General features: G+C 41.8%; 1 protein-coding gene across 1 annotated transcript in view; it reads right to left on the reverse strand.

Annotated features, from left to right (window-relative positions):
* slc4a2a (solute carrier family 4 member 2a) overlaps nucleotides 1–15,381 on the reverse strand; it is a 42,513-nt gene extending 27,132 nt beyond the window's left edge. Inside the window, exons 1-2 of the mRNA XM_062993876.1 lie at nucleotides 15,276–15,381; nucleotides 9,023–9,178 (exon numbers count right to left, since the gene is read on the reverse strand). Coding sequence (XP_062849946.1) covers nucleotides 9,023–9,082 — 60 coding nt within the window. The 5' untranslated portion in view covers nucleotides 9,083–9,178; nucleotides 15,276–15,381. The remainder of the gene's footprint in view (nucleotides 1–9,022; nucleotides 9,179–15,275) is intronic.
* Between the last annotated feature and the right edge of the window lie 469 nt (nucleotides 15,382–15,850).

The raw sequence follows: 15,850 nt of genomic DNA on the forward strand, positions 1-15,850 counted from the left end.
GCATCGTCCTAGCAAGCTTGTTTACAGTAGGCCACCAATATTTATTTACAGGAAGCCAGAGGCCAGATGTAATCTGTGCATCATCAGCGTTTGGGCCGCCGTGGGCCGACTTTAAGCTGAAGTGTGTACGTAAGTAATGAAGCGGTTACAGTGAAAACAGCACAGGCAAAGAAACCTGCAAACAAGCCCACACAGACCCAACAGTGTAATTAGATGTTATTGGCTCATTGCTGCACAAGACACCCCCTTACACTTATAGTGTAGGGTCAAAAGTATTTGGACACCTGACCCTGAGCGTACTGGGGGTCTCGTTTCAAAAACAAATGCTATTAAAACAGCGAGATCTATGTGATCTATTCAGCTATAAATATACACCGATCAGCCATAACATTAAAACCACCTCCTTGTTTCTACACTCACTGTTCATTTTATCAGCTCCACTTACCATATAGAAGCACTTTGTAGCTCTACAATTACTGACTGTAGTCCATCTGTTTCTCTACATATCTTTCTAACCTTTTTTCAACCTGTTCTTCAATGGTCAGGACCCCACAGGACCACCACAGAGCAGGTATTGTTTGGGTGGTGGATCATTCTCAGCACTGCAGTGACACTGACATGGTGGTGGTGTGTTAGTGTGTGTTGTGCTGGTATGAGTGGATCAGACAGCAGCGCTGCTGGAGTTTTTAAATACCGTGTCCACTCACTGTCCACTCTATTAGACACTCCTACCTAGTTGGTCCACCTCGTAGATGTAAAGTCAGAGACGATCGCTCATCTATTGCTGCTGTTTGAGTCGGTCATCTTCTAGACCTTCATCAGTGGTCACAGGACGCTGCCCACGGGCTGCTGTTGGCTGGATGTTTTTGGTTGGTGGACTATTGTCAGTCCAGCAGTGACAGTGAGGTGTTTAAAAATTCCAGCAGCACTGCTGTGTCTGATCCACTCATACCAGCACAACACACACTAACACACCACCACCATGTCAGTGTCACTGCAGTGCTGAGAATGATCCACCACCCAAATAATACCTGCTCTGTGGTGGTCCTGACCATTGAAGAACAGCATGAAAGAGGGCTAACAAAGTATGCAGAGAAACAGATTGACTACAGTCAGTAATTGTAAAACTACAATGTGCTTCTATATGGAAAGTGGAGCTGATAAAATGGACAGTGAGTGTAGAAACAAGGAGGTGGTTTTAATGTTATGGCTGATCGGTGTTTAAACTCAAGAATAAATTCAAGAATTATAAGCTATGTCCAAATACTTTTCCCCATATAGTGTATCTTCGTCGGCTACTGATATCATTAGCGTCTATCAGCATTTCACTATCAGCTGTGACATACACAATATCTCTACTGCCACCGTGACTACCAGTCGTACAATAAACAAGAGATTAAATACGCACTCACTACTGTACACAACACTATCTGATTATTTTCAGTCCAAGTAAAGGTACAGCATATCTGGCCTTGAGTCAGGGACGCCCGTCTAAAGTAACGCTAATCCACCTCGCTGGAGAAACAAACCCTGACGATGTGAGCCGAGCCTGTTTTCAGCTCTGGTGCTGCGAGATGTTTTTCAAACGGGTCCCCACCTTCACACCCCAATCCAAGCGCACAAAGCTCACATATTGGGTTACGTTTTCCCACAGGAACTGAGCCGCTTCGGTGTCTGTTTGGACACTATTTTAATATTTAGCACAAAGCTCCCCCTGATGGATCGAGATCAGGTAGCTGAATTACATTACCGTGATACAGAAGAGACAACAGCCGGGGTGAAAACACTGTGCTGAAACGCTGACGCATCGGGACATTTGTCAGTGCTGTTGACGTTCAGAATAATCCTGATGGACGTTGTGCTAGGACGGGTTTTTATAAAGAAACTGCACTGAGGTGATATGTACATCACAGACTGTTCCCTCTCAGTAACAGCCTGTCAGATACAGCAACCATGACCTTATTCTGAACATCACAGATAGTGTCAATTAATAAACTAACAGCTCCTCAAGGCACAAAGCATTTGTGTATCTTACAACCCCAAATCAGAAAAAGTTGGGACAGCATGAAAAAAGCAAATGAAATAAAAATGCAGTGTTCCTTACATTTACTTTGACTTTTATTTGATTGCAGACAGTTTAAACCCAAGATATTTCATGTTTTGTCTGCTCAACTTCATTTCATTTGTTAATAATCATCCATTCCTGCATTTCAGGCCTGCAACACATTCCAAAAAAAGTTGGGACAGGGGCAATTTAGAGCTAGTAATGAGGTGGAAAAAAACTAAATAATGATGTGATTCCAAACAGGTGATTGTAATCATGGTTTGGTACAAAAGCTGCATCCAGGAAAGAGTCTTCGATGAGCAAAGATGATCAGAGGATCTCCAGTTTGTCAACAAATATGTAAGAAAATTATTAAAATGTTTAAAAACAATGAACCTCAAAGAAAGATTGGAAGGGATTTGCATTTTTCTCCCTCTACAGTGCATAATATCATTGAACGATTCAAGGAATCTGGAGGAATTCCAGTGCGTAAAGGCCAAGGGAGCAAGCTTAAGCTGAACGCCGGTGATCTTCGATCCTTCAGACGGCACTGCATCAAGAACCGCCACTCAACAATAGCTGATATAACCACATGGGTGAGGGATTACTTTAGCAAACCTTTGTCAAGCACTACAGTACGGAGTTACATGCACAAATGCCACTTAAAACTTTACTGTGCAAAACAGAAGCCTTATGTTAACCATGTCCAGAAGCGGCGTCGACTTCTCTGGGCTCGGAGGCATCTAGGATGGATCATCTCACAGTGGAAACGTGTATTGTGGTCAGATGAATCAGCATTGCAGGTCTTTTTTGGAAAAAATGGACGCTGTGTGCTCCAGACCAAAGACCAAAAGCCAGGGTTTGTTCTAGCATGGAGTGGTGTCAGTGCCCTTGGCAAAGGCCATTTACACTTCTGTGATGGCAGCATTAATGCAGAAAAGTACACTGAGATCTTAAAGCATAACATAAATCGCTAGTGAGTTCGACCCCCCACCACATCCCAAGGATAGCTGTTTACATGGATGTTTATGCATACTGCAAACTCTTTCAGGAAATAAATGCTTCATCAGTGATGACGTGACTGTATCTAACAGTACAGGATCCAGTAGATGCGTGGTTGATCAACCATCCCTTCGTCTATCCCAGACCTATCTAATTCATTCAGAATTAGGGTCCAGATTACAGAAGCGAACAGAGTGAAAGGCCACAAACTTGAGGTTAGGCCTTCTTTCGATCAGCAAGTATGGGCACGAATAAAAGCTTTGTGTTAAAATCAGGGTGTGTGCTTAAGAACATCTCCACAAGTTCTACTTCTGACTCTGTGATAAACTCTCATTGGCCGGTAAACACATGGTTTCAGCAAATGAGCACCTTTTAACCAATTGTGGTTAGAAATGTCTTATTTTGGTGCTAACTTAACTTTTTTGAAAGTAGAAAGCAATAATTAGCAACAGACCAAGAGGCTAATTTGAATAATTTGAAGGTTTGGTGTGTGGTTCTATTCTCTGCTCTTTCGGATTGGTACAGAAGGTAGAGAGGTGAGAAGAATGGGCTACATAAGATGGCATATCATGGCACAGCAGTAACCAAATTGTCTCATTAAAGCTTAATCAACTGGTAAGAAAAATACCAATGGATTATAAAAAATCGTCATCAAAATACAGTAAATTCATTTCATTAGCTGGCATAATTTAATGAAGGAGCCAGTAAAATGACTAAAGGATTGGATGTAGCTTAATATTTAGCCCCGCTCTTGCCCAATTCCTATTTAACATGGGTGGGGTGCATCAGACGGCGACAGACTTTCTTTGCTCTCGTTGAACATTTTGCAAACGGAAAAAGACTAACTAAACCAGTTGTTGTTAAGCCTTGTTTATCAGGCTTTTCAGCTAACATTACTGGTGATCACTGCTAAGTAAGCGTTCGCTAGCTATTGGCCAGTCTGGCTATGTCTGGGCAGGCAAGGGGTATGATGAATTGGAGCCCTGTCCAGGGAACTGCCTTGCATCCAGTGTTTTCTGCACAAACCTTATACGGATACTGTTAATGAAAATGAAATTATTTTATACATCTGTCACCTGTTAGCAATGTGTGTTGTTGAAACACTTAAACCCAATAGCTAGGAGTTGTGTTCACATATGTTTGGCCATAAAGAGTGCATTTAAATACTTCTGTAACTGTTTAAAGCACAGTTAATGAGGTTTTATTACTATAGATAAGAAATCGCCTGCAGTTGCTACTGAGAATTGGTATCGACTACCTACATTTCGGTAACCACACCTGTATTATTAGTTCGGTTCAAATTGCTTAGAGGGATAAACAGTTACTGACAAGGTAATTTGACTGTAATAATGTTTAAACAATGACTAAGCTTTAATGTTTGAAAGAGCAGAGAAAAAACCAACATTTTCAAAAATAATGAAACTTATTTCATTTCAACCTACTATTTGTCTGGTAATGAATGTAACTACACACCCAACCTTCAAATTTTTTAAATTAGCGTCTTAGTTTGCTAAATATTACCTTCTACTTTCAAAAAAGTTAAGTCAGCACCAAAATAAGAAATTTTAACCACAATTCTTCCATAAAGGTGCTCATTTGCCAAAACACTTGAACCAAATAGCTAGGAGTTGTGTTCACATATGTTTGGCCATAAAGTGCGCTTTTAAATACTTCTGTAACTGTTTTAAGCACAGTTAATGAGGTTTTATTATTATAGATAAGAAATCGTCTGCAGTTGCAACTGAAAACATTTCGATAACCAGACCTGTATTATTAGTTTGGTTCAAATTGCTTACAGGGATAAACAGTTACTGACAAGGTAATTTGGCTGCAACAATGTTAAAACAATGACTAAGCTTTAATGTTTGAAAGAGCAGAGAATAAAACCAACATTTTCAAAAATAATGAAACTTATTTCATTTCAACCTACTATTTGTCTGGTAATGAATGTAACTACACACCCATCCTTCAAATGATTCAAATTAGCTTCTTGGTTTGTTGCTAAATATTACCTTCTACTTTCAAAAAAGTTAAGTCAGCACCAAAATAAGACATTTTAACCACAATTCTTCCATAAAGGTGCTCATTTGCCGAAACACTTAAACCCAATAACTAGGAGTTATGGCCATAAAGTGCGCTTTTAAATACTTCTGTAACTGTTTTAAGCACAGTTAATGACATTTTATTACTATAGATATCTGCAGTTGCAACTGAGAACTGGTATTGACTACCAACATTTTGATACTGTGACCTGTATTATTAGTTCGGTTCAAATTGCTTAGAGGAATAAATAGTTACTGACAAGGTAATTTGGCTGCAACAGTGTTAAAAAAAAAGAAAAAGAGTAGAGGGCCTCTTAACACGTCCTGAAATAAGCCTGCACAGCTGGTGAAAAGTCATGGAGATGAAATTTGGAGTTGCAGCTTTAAAATTACACCTAATTTATCATGAAAACTGCCATTAAGAGACTGAATCATTGTTGCTTTTTGAGCACTGTGTGGGATAAACCTGCTCTTTCCCCTTTCCGGCACACTGTAATACTTACCTCACTGACTGAGAGCAGCAACTTGATTCAGAGTCTCTCCAAACCAAGCAAAAGTAGGACATAACTAACCTCCGCTAATTAAAAAAAATGCATATGTTTATATACAGGGTGTCCCTAAAGTCTGGACACATAGGCAAAATGCATATTTTCAATAAATTTCATTTAATTAGAATATTAATCAATAACATCTTGAATGTGTTTTCCACTATTTGTGATGAAATTTGTGTGAGTGTGTATTTTAGTAAACATATACTGTAGATTGTTATAGTTAGTGATATTTCCAGACTTTAGGGACACCCTTTAGTCTAATTGCTTGGCACCTGACAAGGACTGGTCAGATAGTTCCATCTGCTCAGTCTTCAGTCCGGTTTGATGTGGTTCTCCCTGCCCCGCTGAGCACTAATGAACTGGAAGCACTGATGATTCATTTGAAGAGTCATTTGAACTGAACCAGCTCGGCTATAAATGTCCACCACTGGACACCAAGACAGATTAGCTTTGCTGTGTTGCTCTTGGCAAGCGCTCCCACCACCTGGTGTGGATCAGCCTTTAAAAACATATAAAAATATCGAACCAGAGAAACTGCGTATTTTCCCAGAGACACTAGAGACGGAGGAGCCGATCGCAGCTGCGAGGCTGACAGAACGGCTTGACGTCCGTCAGCAACAAATGGGCCGATCGCTATAGTTACGGACCACGATGATGTTATTATTTGCACTGTAGATGGGATGGTTAAGGAACTGTATTAGGGTTTGCAGTAAAAGCTTCCACCCAAATGATAAAATGTTTATTTATTTATTAGGATTTTAACGTCATGTTTTACACTTTGGTTACATTCATATAAGGTACAGGACAGGTGGTTACTAGTTACACAAGATTCATCAGTTCAAGTTTAATGTCAAACACAGTCATGGACAATTTTATTTATCCAATTCACCTCACTTGCACGTCTTTGGACTGTGGGAGGAAACCAGAGCTCCCGGAGGAAAACCACACGGACTCTGAGAGAACATGCAAACTCCACACAGAAAGGACCTGAGCCACTCCACCTGGAGATCAAACCCAGGACTTTTTGCTATGACCCACACAAAGTACGCCAAGTACTCTGGCTAAATCAAAGCTGCTTTTAGTCGGTTAAGCTGCAGTGGAATTCGGTCGTGAAGCTGTTGTACCACTGCATGTCACCCACAACAGAGAATCAGAGGATCAACCTGCTTTCCTTCTGGCATTTACACATTCCACAGTACATGTGTGTTTACAACATGTGTTTAGAGCATTAAAGCAGAAATGACAAGAATGTCCAGGTCAATAATGCATGTTTGCCTGGTGACCTGGAACTAAGGACGAAGTAAGGCTACCTTTTACCCATATAATAGCTTTTATCCTATTTGAATAGTGTTTGGATATACATTGATGCGTAAAACCATGAATAAACACAATAAACGCTGTTATAAGAGCACGCTTCTTTCAACTTGTGAATGTGACAACACACCAAAGCCACACATGATTCTTGTGGATTTGTGTACCTGGATTACTGAGCATGCATCAAGAGAACACATCAACACATTCGGTCTTTTAAGGACCTGGAAACTTCACTCAGTTTATGCTTTTATTTCCATTAGTATTGAACATTTGAATTTGTTTTACCTGGGAAATCTCAAGCTTAAGTTATCACTAAATACAGTTCAAGCAATTGAGGGTTAAGGGTCTTGCTCAGGGGCTCAGCAGTGGCAGCTTCCTTATGATTACTAGTCCAGTACCTTAACCAATGAGCTACCCCTGCTTTAGTATAAGGCTCCTGACTTAAACTAAAAACTTTGAATTTAATTCTGCATTTTAGGGCTGCACGGTGGCTCGGTGGGTAGCACTGTCGCCTCATAGCAAGAAGGTCTGGGTCTGTGTGGGTTTCCTCCGGGAGCTCCGGTTTCCTCCAACAGTCCAAAGACGTGCAAGTGAGGTGAACTGGAGATACAAAATTGTCCATGGCTGTGTTTGATATTAAAGACTTGAACTGAACTGATGAATCTTGTGTAACCAGTAACTACCGGTTCTGTCATTAATGTAACCAAAGTGTAAAACATGACATTAAAATCCTAATAAATAAATAACTAATAATAAATAACTCTGTATTTAACTGGTAACCAGTGCAGTGATGCAAAACCAGTGGTGATACTCCCTCTTTTTAGTATAAGTATGTTTTTAAAGTATGGTCTGGCTCTGCTTTTATTCCACCTGACCAGCCCTACACTTCTCCAACCAGTTGCTCTTAGCCGTTCAACGCTTTCCGATCAGGTTCAAAGATGATGGCACCGTTTCTGTAGTTGCCCCAAGACTTTGGAACAGTTTTGTGATTTAAATAAATGAATCCCCACAGCAAACATTTAAAAAATGTGTTTACTGTCTCAGGCATTTTCTCAGTTCTTTCTCAAGTCCCTGAGGCATCATGAATACTTAGAGTACTTCACAGTAGCAGGAGGCATTGTTTGGTTAAAGGCATCATTTGTCTTAGTCCAAACATTAATCCATGCAAATCTGATGTTTGATATGTGAGATTTTGAAGCTACTGTGCGCACATGTATCCACGAATATTTGCATAGGCTGCTGGTTTTAAGGTTTCTGTGTTTTTTTATTAAAGCACCTCATGGAAAGTGCCAGAATTCCCTGGGGATTATTATTGGTATGTAAACACGGGTCATTAAAGAGCGGTCTGCATGGGCGATAGGGCAGCGCTAGCCAAACAGTGCTGAGATTTCAAGCTCCTGAGTTTGAACTTCAGCTATGCTGGCAGCCAGCCGGCGACTGCACGGACACACGCTTGGGAGGTAAACAGGGTTTCCTGTCACTGGGGCACTTACAACCTCTGCTTACTGACCGAGACGCCTGCACAGAGGGGGCTGATTACGAATGTGCTACTGCAGTCTGTCATACCCTGTCCCTAGCAGGTGAAAAAAAGCAACCAGAGGCTGTGCACAACGGAACCCTCTTCAAACGAGGGTTGGGGTGGCGGCAGCGACAAGCTTCGACATTTACATTCTCAGCATTTAGTAGATGCTTTTATCCATAGTGACCTACAGTAATGTGACAGTATACAGTCTAAGCAATTGAGGGTTAAGGGCCCAGCAGTGGCACGTTGGCAGTGGTGGGGCTTGAACCAGCAACCTTTTGTTTACTAGTCCACTACCTTAACCACTAGGATACAACTGCCCTTTGACCTCTGGCTGAACTTTAAAAAAAGGTTATTTAAAAAGCAATTTCAAGTCTTACAAGCCCCTTTTAACTACTGCTTTAACTATCAACACTGTTTAAACAGGCAACGGTTAAACAAGAGCGCTGGCGTTTCACCACACATCTTATCTTGAGTTAACAGGTAATTCATGCTGTTGACAAAGGTGTGAATGAACCTCTGTGACAGTCTGACTGCACATACTCACCAGGTGTCCGGCCAATCCTGCAGCGATGCCGCTGTTTCCAACATCCTGGGAGTCACTCATGACTCAAAGTAAGGTAGGTCCGCGGTAGTGTATCTGTGTGGTTTAGCCTTTTTCTCTTTTGCTCAGACTTAGCTGGGTTGTTCTGGGCAGCATAACCTAAAAAACACAACAAAAAAACAAAGATCACATCAATTAATTAATATTTATTTATTGGTTGGTTGATTAGGATTTTAATGTCGTGTTTTACACAGTTCAAATTGAATCCCAAACTGGCCGCTCAGGTGGCGCAGCGCTAAAAACACACGCTGGAACCAGAGCTGGGATCTGGAATACACCGTATCGAGTCTCAGCTCTGCCTGCTGGCTGGGCTGAGCAGCCGCATGAACAACGATTGGCCTGTTGTTCAGATGGGGTGGGATTAAGCCGGATAGGGTGGGATTAAGCCGGATAGGGTCTCTCTCATAACTAATGCAATTACGACCTCTGCTGGCTGATTGATGGCACCTGCACAGAGACGGGAAAAGCAGAGCTGCACTGCACTCGTCAAAGTGTAGGTGACAAGATGCATACGGCATGCTGTCCACGTGTCGGAGGGGGCGTGGGTTAGCTTCGATCTCCTCAATCAGAGCGGGGATCGGCATTGGTGGAGAGGAAGCATGACGCAATCGGGCAATTGGACGCACTAAAAAGGGAGAAAAAGGGGAGAAAATGCATAAACAAAAATATATGTATTTAAAATTAATCCCAAACACAGTCATGAACAATTTTGTATCTCCAATTCACCTCACTTGAACATCTTTGGATTGTGGGAGGAAAACGGAGAACATGCAAACTCTACACAGAAAAGACCTGGACCGCTCCACCTGGGAACCTTCTTGTTGTGAGGGGACAGTGCTGCCTTCCATTATGAATTAAACCAGATTTTAGAAACACTCTCTGTGCACAACAGACGTTTTTAGTTAGGATGCTTTTTACCCCCCGAGAAAGATAGGTTCGCTTTCTGCAGAGGTGAGCTGTCCTCGGTTTTGCATTCAGCACAGGATGACTGGGCATCTCGTATTCAGAGTGCACCTGATATGTTAAGACATGTCTGGAGTTCACTTGCCTTGGCAATGTCAAAGCTTCTGCAAAAGCCACTAATACTCAGAGCAATCAAAACGATTAAGAGAATTGCACCTTCCAAAGAAGGAGAACTAAAACTAGACCAAGCTGCATCCACCCAGCTATTACAAGTGATAACACATTATATTACACGCCTCAAAGATTATATTCCTAGCCTGATTCTTTGTCAAATGATGCCAACAAAGAATTACATCTAAACCATTCTAGGTTCTTCTTTATTTAAAAGTGCTTTTTCCACCACAGAGGCCAACCGCCGACCTGGCATAAACATACAGACAGTAGAGCGAAACAGCATCGTCATGTAACCCACAGTCCGACACCTGATTCTAGCTGATCAGTTAGAAAGATGCTCAAAATGAATACAAGAACATGCACAGAATGGAAAGTTCTGGAGAAGGATGCAAGACTGTTCTGAAGAAGGCACCAAACTCACAGTGAAGCATAGACACACTATCTAGGTCAGGCTGCCACTCACTTATTTAGGGTGTTTTTTCTTTCTGTTGCTCCCGTATTTAGGTATCACTATTTATTTATTAGGATTTTAACGTCATGTTTTAAACACTTTGATTACATTCATGACAGAAACAGTAGTTATTCATTACACAAGATTCATCAGTTCACAAGTTTAATGTCAAACAGTCATGGACAATTTAGTGTCTCTAATTCACCTCACTTGCACGTCTTTGGACTGTGGGAGGAAACCGGAGCTCCCGGAGGAAACCCACACAGACACAAAGAGAACATGCACACTCCACACAGGAAGGACCCGGACCAGTCTACCTTGGGGATCGAACCCAGGACCTTCTTGCTATGAGGCGACAGTACTACCACCTGAGCCTCCATGCCACCCCTTAATTAGGGTTTACTACAGCAGATCAGTCAGGTCTGCACATTTGATTTGATTTGGCATTTGTTTTTGTTTTTTTGCCCGAAGCCCGTCCTGACGCAACCCTGCTTATTAGCCAATCACATCTACATAGGCATCCCGAGGATTGAAGAGATTATAATATAAAAAACACTCTTGGATACAAAGAATCTGCCAAACAAAGCCATCCCAGCTGCGAAAGGATAGTGGTAGCCTAGTGGGTAGAGCTTTGGGTTATCAGTCAAAAAGTTGTGGGTTCAAATCTTAGCTCTACCACGTTGCCACTGTTGGGCATTTGAAATAGGCCCTTAACCCTCTCAGCTCCAGGGGTGCCAATACAATGGCTGACCCCAGCTTCCAAACATTCCAAAAATGTTCATTGTACTGTACATCTGTATACGTATACTGACAAATAAAGGCATTCTATTCGTTTTTAATCATGACGGTGGTAGCGTCATTTATGGAGAGCTAATAGGTCAGCTATTTGTACCAGGGCTGATAATCTAGTCTGGATCGATGGCGACAGTGGCGGTTCTAGACCATGTGAGGTGGGGGGGTCAGGCAGGGGTCAGAAGCTATGTTAGAGGGGCCAATTACTTTCTGCCCAAATGTGCATTGTGGGCATTAAGAGGAAACAGTCGATATTCAATAGAATTCAACATTTTATTTATGCAGTTTTCAGTCTAAAAACCCCTTAAAATGGTCCGACTGGAAAATGTGGGTCACTCTGGTGTGCAGCTTTGTCGCCTTGTGTTCGCAGGAGTGAGGTGACTCACTCATTAGGGGGGCCAAGCTGGTTGTCACAGGGGCACTGCACTTTCTACAGCATCAGTAGTAAGACATTATATTACACGCCTCAGCGATTATATTTCTAGCCTAATTTTTGTAAAACGATGGCAGCAAAGAATGACATCAAACCCATCCAATGTTCTCTCTTTTTAACAGTGCTTTATCTACCACAGAGATCATTAGTTGACCTGAAACATCCTGCTTTGCTCCTTCTAAAACTGGAGAGGTATGAACAGTCATTTAGCCTTAGATCTTCTCTAGATAAGTAGGTGTAAAGATGGTTTAAGTCTCAAAGTTTCAGAAGTTTCTACATTAGTTTCAGTTCCTAGTTTCTTGCTCTTTCTTACAGCTGGTCATCACAGTGAGTTATTTGAGACACACTACCGGATGCCCTTCCTGACACAACCCTACTCGAAATTCCCCCATGGGGATCAATAAAGGAATTAGGGCTGGGTATCGCCACCAATTTCCTGGATCGATTCGATTCCGATTCACCAGGTCCCGATTCGATTTGATCTTCGATTTTCGATTCGATTTTCGATCCAATTTCGATTCAACACATTTAGGCATGTTTGAGTTACATTAACAGGTTTTGTTTACATATGTACAGATGTTCAGAGAACGAATGTGATAATTGTACAAAGAACACTCATTATTAAAAATATTTGTGTATTTTGTTTACATAAATAATTAATCCAAAACAGAAAACAGTAACATTCAACAGCCAGGTGTATGTTTACATTACATTTACAATGTTGTAGCATGTCAGACAAATGAAATAATAATAAAAAATGAATGATACTGTTTTCTTCCATTTGTCTGACATGCTACAACATTGTAAATGTAATGTAAACATACACCTGGCTGTTGTACAGCTTATGCCAAGTTTACACTACACGACACTCTGATTAACACGTGGTCACTGTAATGTTCACACTACACGACTGATCGGCGATGGGGAGTTTTACACTACACCATCCATCACCAGAGGGAATCACAGGCGAGCTTCTCTGCTCTCCAAAACTACGTTTTGTCACGAAAACACACGTGAGAAGTGATGAAAGGTTTAATGATACCACGTCCAAACATGCACATCAACAAGTAGCGAGCAATCAAAGTTTGTGCGCTGATGAAATAAATGAATCTGAGTGGATTTGGCAACACGAGCAGCATGGATCGTTCTGTAGTGAGTTGGAGGTTAATAAATATTTTGTTTTGTAGAGAACGATCTCGCGTGTGCTGATGTATTCTGATAGAAACTATATTGCGCTCCACCACCTGTTTCCAACCTCTCCCCTGTGTTTCCCCTCGCTGTTTCTCACATTGATTGAGAGCCGAGTTTTGATCGCAGAGCGAACACAGAGTTCCTCCCGAATCCAGAGCCGAGCGAAAATCAGTGCAAAAAGTTGTGTAGTGGTCATAACTTGAGCTTCTGTCATGCTAAACTGATGTGCAGGTCAGATCTCGTTGCATGAAAAAACAGTGGCTGGTCACGCGAAATTAAAGGGGGTAACAATAGTAATAGATTTCCGTGTGCACCGTAAAAAGGGGCGTATTTAAAAAATCGATCTCGCATTTATATGAATCGATATCGGATCGTTCAAATAAAGATCGATTAAAATCGAAAAATCGATTTTATAAACCCACCCCTAAAAGGAATCTTATCTTATTTTATCCAGGTTTGGAACCGGCACTGAGAGAGCACTGACAGGTGCACCTTCCAATGGCTTTTCGACCACCCAGCATCTCAGACATAACCGACCATGTCTGTATAGATGCCTGACTGGTCGATATCAACGCTGACTATTATAAAGCGTATTCGTATTCATAAATGTTACTAGAGAAGGACATGTAAATAGATTTTACTTCAAACTAATAAAAATACACAAATAACCTGAATTAACAGGACAGGGCACTACACTTTTTTTTTTTTTGAAAAAATGGGGAATTGGTGTGGTTACATTGTGGGGAAATGGGGTGAGACCAGAGGCAGACCAGATGTGTCAATTCCTTATGGTTTGATTTTTACCCAATATTTATTTTTATAAACCCCCTCCCACGAACACACACGTGCTATATTATTATTATTATTACAATAATATAAGCAACTATTATATGAGCCACGATAACAGATATTGTCCTATAATAGACTCTCTTAAATTAAATCTGATTGAGATTTAACATAGAGGAGGTTCAGTGATGTTTTGGGGTTGCTTTGCTGTCTTAGCCACTATAAATCTTGAATCTATGCAGGGTGCTATGAAGTCAGAGGACCATCAAGGCATTGTGGACCAGAACATATAGTCTAGTGTCAGAAAGCTCAGACATGGATCTGAGGCACCCAATACACACGTTACACACATCAAAGAGCACCAAGGAACCGATGGCAGTGATTGGCAATGATTACATTGAGGTGAAATTGGGTAAGGAAAAAGGCAGACCAGATGTGTCGTTTCCTTATGGTTTGATTTTTACATAACATGTAATTTTATTACCCCCCCCCACACACACACACAAAAGTGCTATATTATTATTACTGTTACAATAATATAAGCAACAATTATATGAGCCATGATAACAGATACTGTCCTATAATAGACCCTGTTAAATTGAAACCAATACAGATTTAACATTTTAGGAGAGTATCAAGGGCGCTTGGGTGACACAGCGGTACAATACACCAGCCGGGGATCCGGGGTTTGGATCTCAGCGGTGCTATCGGCCAATAGGGCATCTACACACACATGGTCGGCTATGTCTGAGGGGCTGGGTGGCCAAAAAGCCTAGTCATTAGAAATGCTGGTTCCAAGCTTGAATAAATAAGGAGGGTTGTGTCTCAAATCAGGTATGCAGACCTATGAACAGCCAAGAAATTATCAAAGAAATAATTTGCTGAATCACACACGGTTGTCAGTGCAAGCCAAAGTTAAAGTCAGTGTTGTTTTGATACTCTTCGTAACGGTACACTGCATCATTAGGGCCATTCTGAGATCCGCACTGGGACAGAGGACAGCTGAAAGGACAGACGAAAGCCGCAGTGAACCAGCAAAGCATCTAGATCTGATATGCGGCTGCTGCCTGCATATTTCTGTCAGACTTTCACCAGCAGAATGAGGAAAATTCACAAAAAAAAAAAAAAAGTTAAACAGGAAACATTCTGTAGGACCGGAAGGGGTGTTAATGTTTTTGGGACAAATTGGCATCCTTTTTTCACCCAGATAGTTAGTGCCCTTTTCAAGCACGGCAGCAATTAGGAGACGAGCAAAATAAAGTTACAGGATGGGCGAATTCTGCCAACATCACTAAACACACACACAGTCAAATGCAGACAGACAAGGATAGGCTGTGGAATCATGGGTATGCTCTCTATGAATGACACTGCCAGAGGGCTGGTTACAGACTGAAAATATGACAGCCAGTATGTGAGCCATGACACACACACACACACACATTCTCTGAGAGAATAGTCTGGCTTACCTTTGAGTACTCACTGCAGGGAGCCTACAGCCACAGTGGTCATCTTAGTGCGATGGCAAGCCTACTGTATGCCCGTCCAGGCGTTACGAGCGACAGAAAAAGAGGGTGGGAGGTAGAGGGAGGGGCACAAGAGAAGAAAAGTGTGTGATTGGAGACCGGCAGTGTTTTCCTGGCTGTCTGATACCCTGCCCCTACACTTTATCCTCACATTCCCACACTAGCTCTGACACACATCCACATGCGCGCCGTTCGCTCTGCCCTCTCCACTAGGCTTCCTCCTTCTGATGAACATGTGACTACATGACTCGGCTCAAGGCTCCGAAAAACCTCTCCGATCCGGCCCACACACAGACGCACGCTTATAGACACACCCTCGGCACCTAAACACAAGCTACAGATATTCGAACATTCAAATTCAAAGTCTGGTGCATGAGGATGCCGGTCCGGGCGAGTCTGCGCACCTTCACCGAACTGTAAAGAGAAGGCAGCGTGACCTGAAGTGCACTTCATCACACAAAGCACTTTGAATGTGATCATTCATGCGTTAAAGTCCAATTCGTTTTGGACAATAGACT

The sequence above is a fragment of the Trichomycterus rosablanca genome, chromosome 4 (assembly GCF_030014385.1).
Source record: "Trichomycterus rosablanca isolate fTriRos1 chromosome 4, fTriRos1.hap1, whole genome shotgun sequence".
Taxonomy (NCBI): domain Eukaryota; kingdom Metazoa; phylum Chordata; class Actinopteri; order Siluriformes; family Trichomycteridae; genus Trichomycterus; species Trichomycterus rosablanca.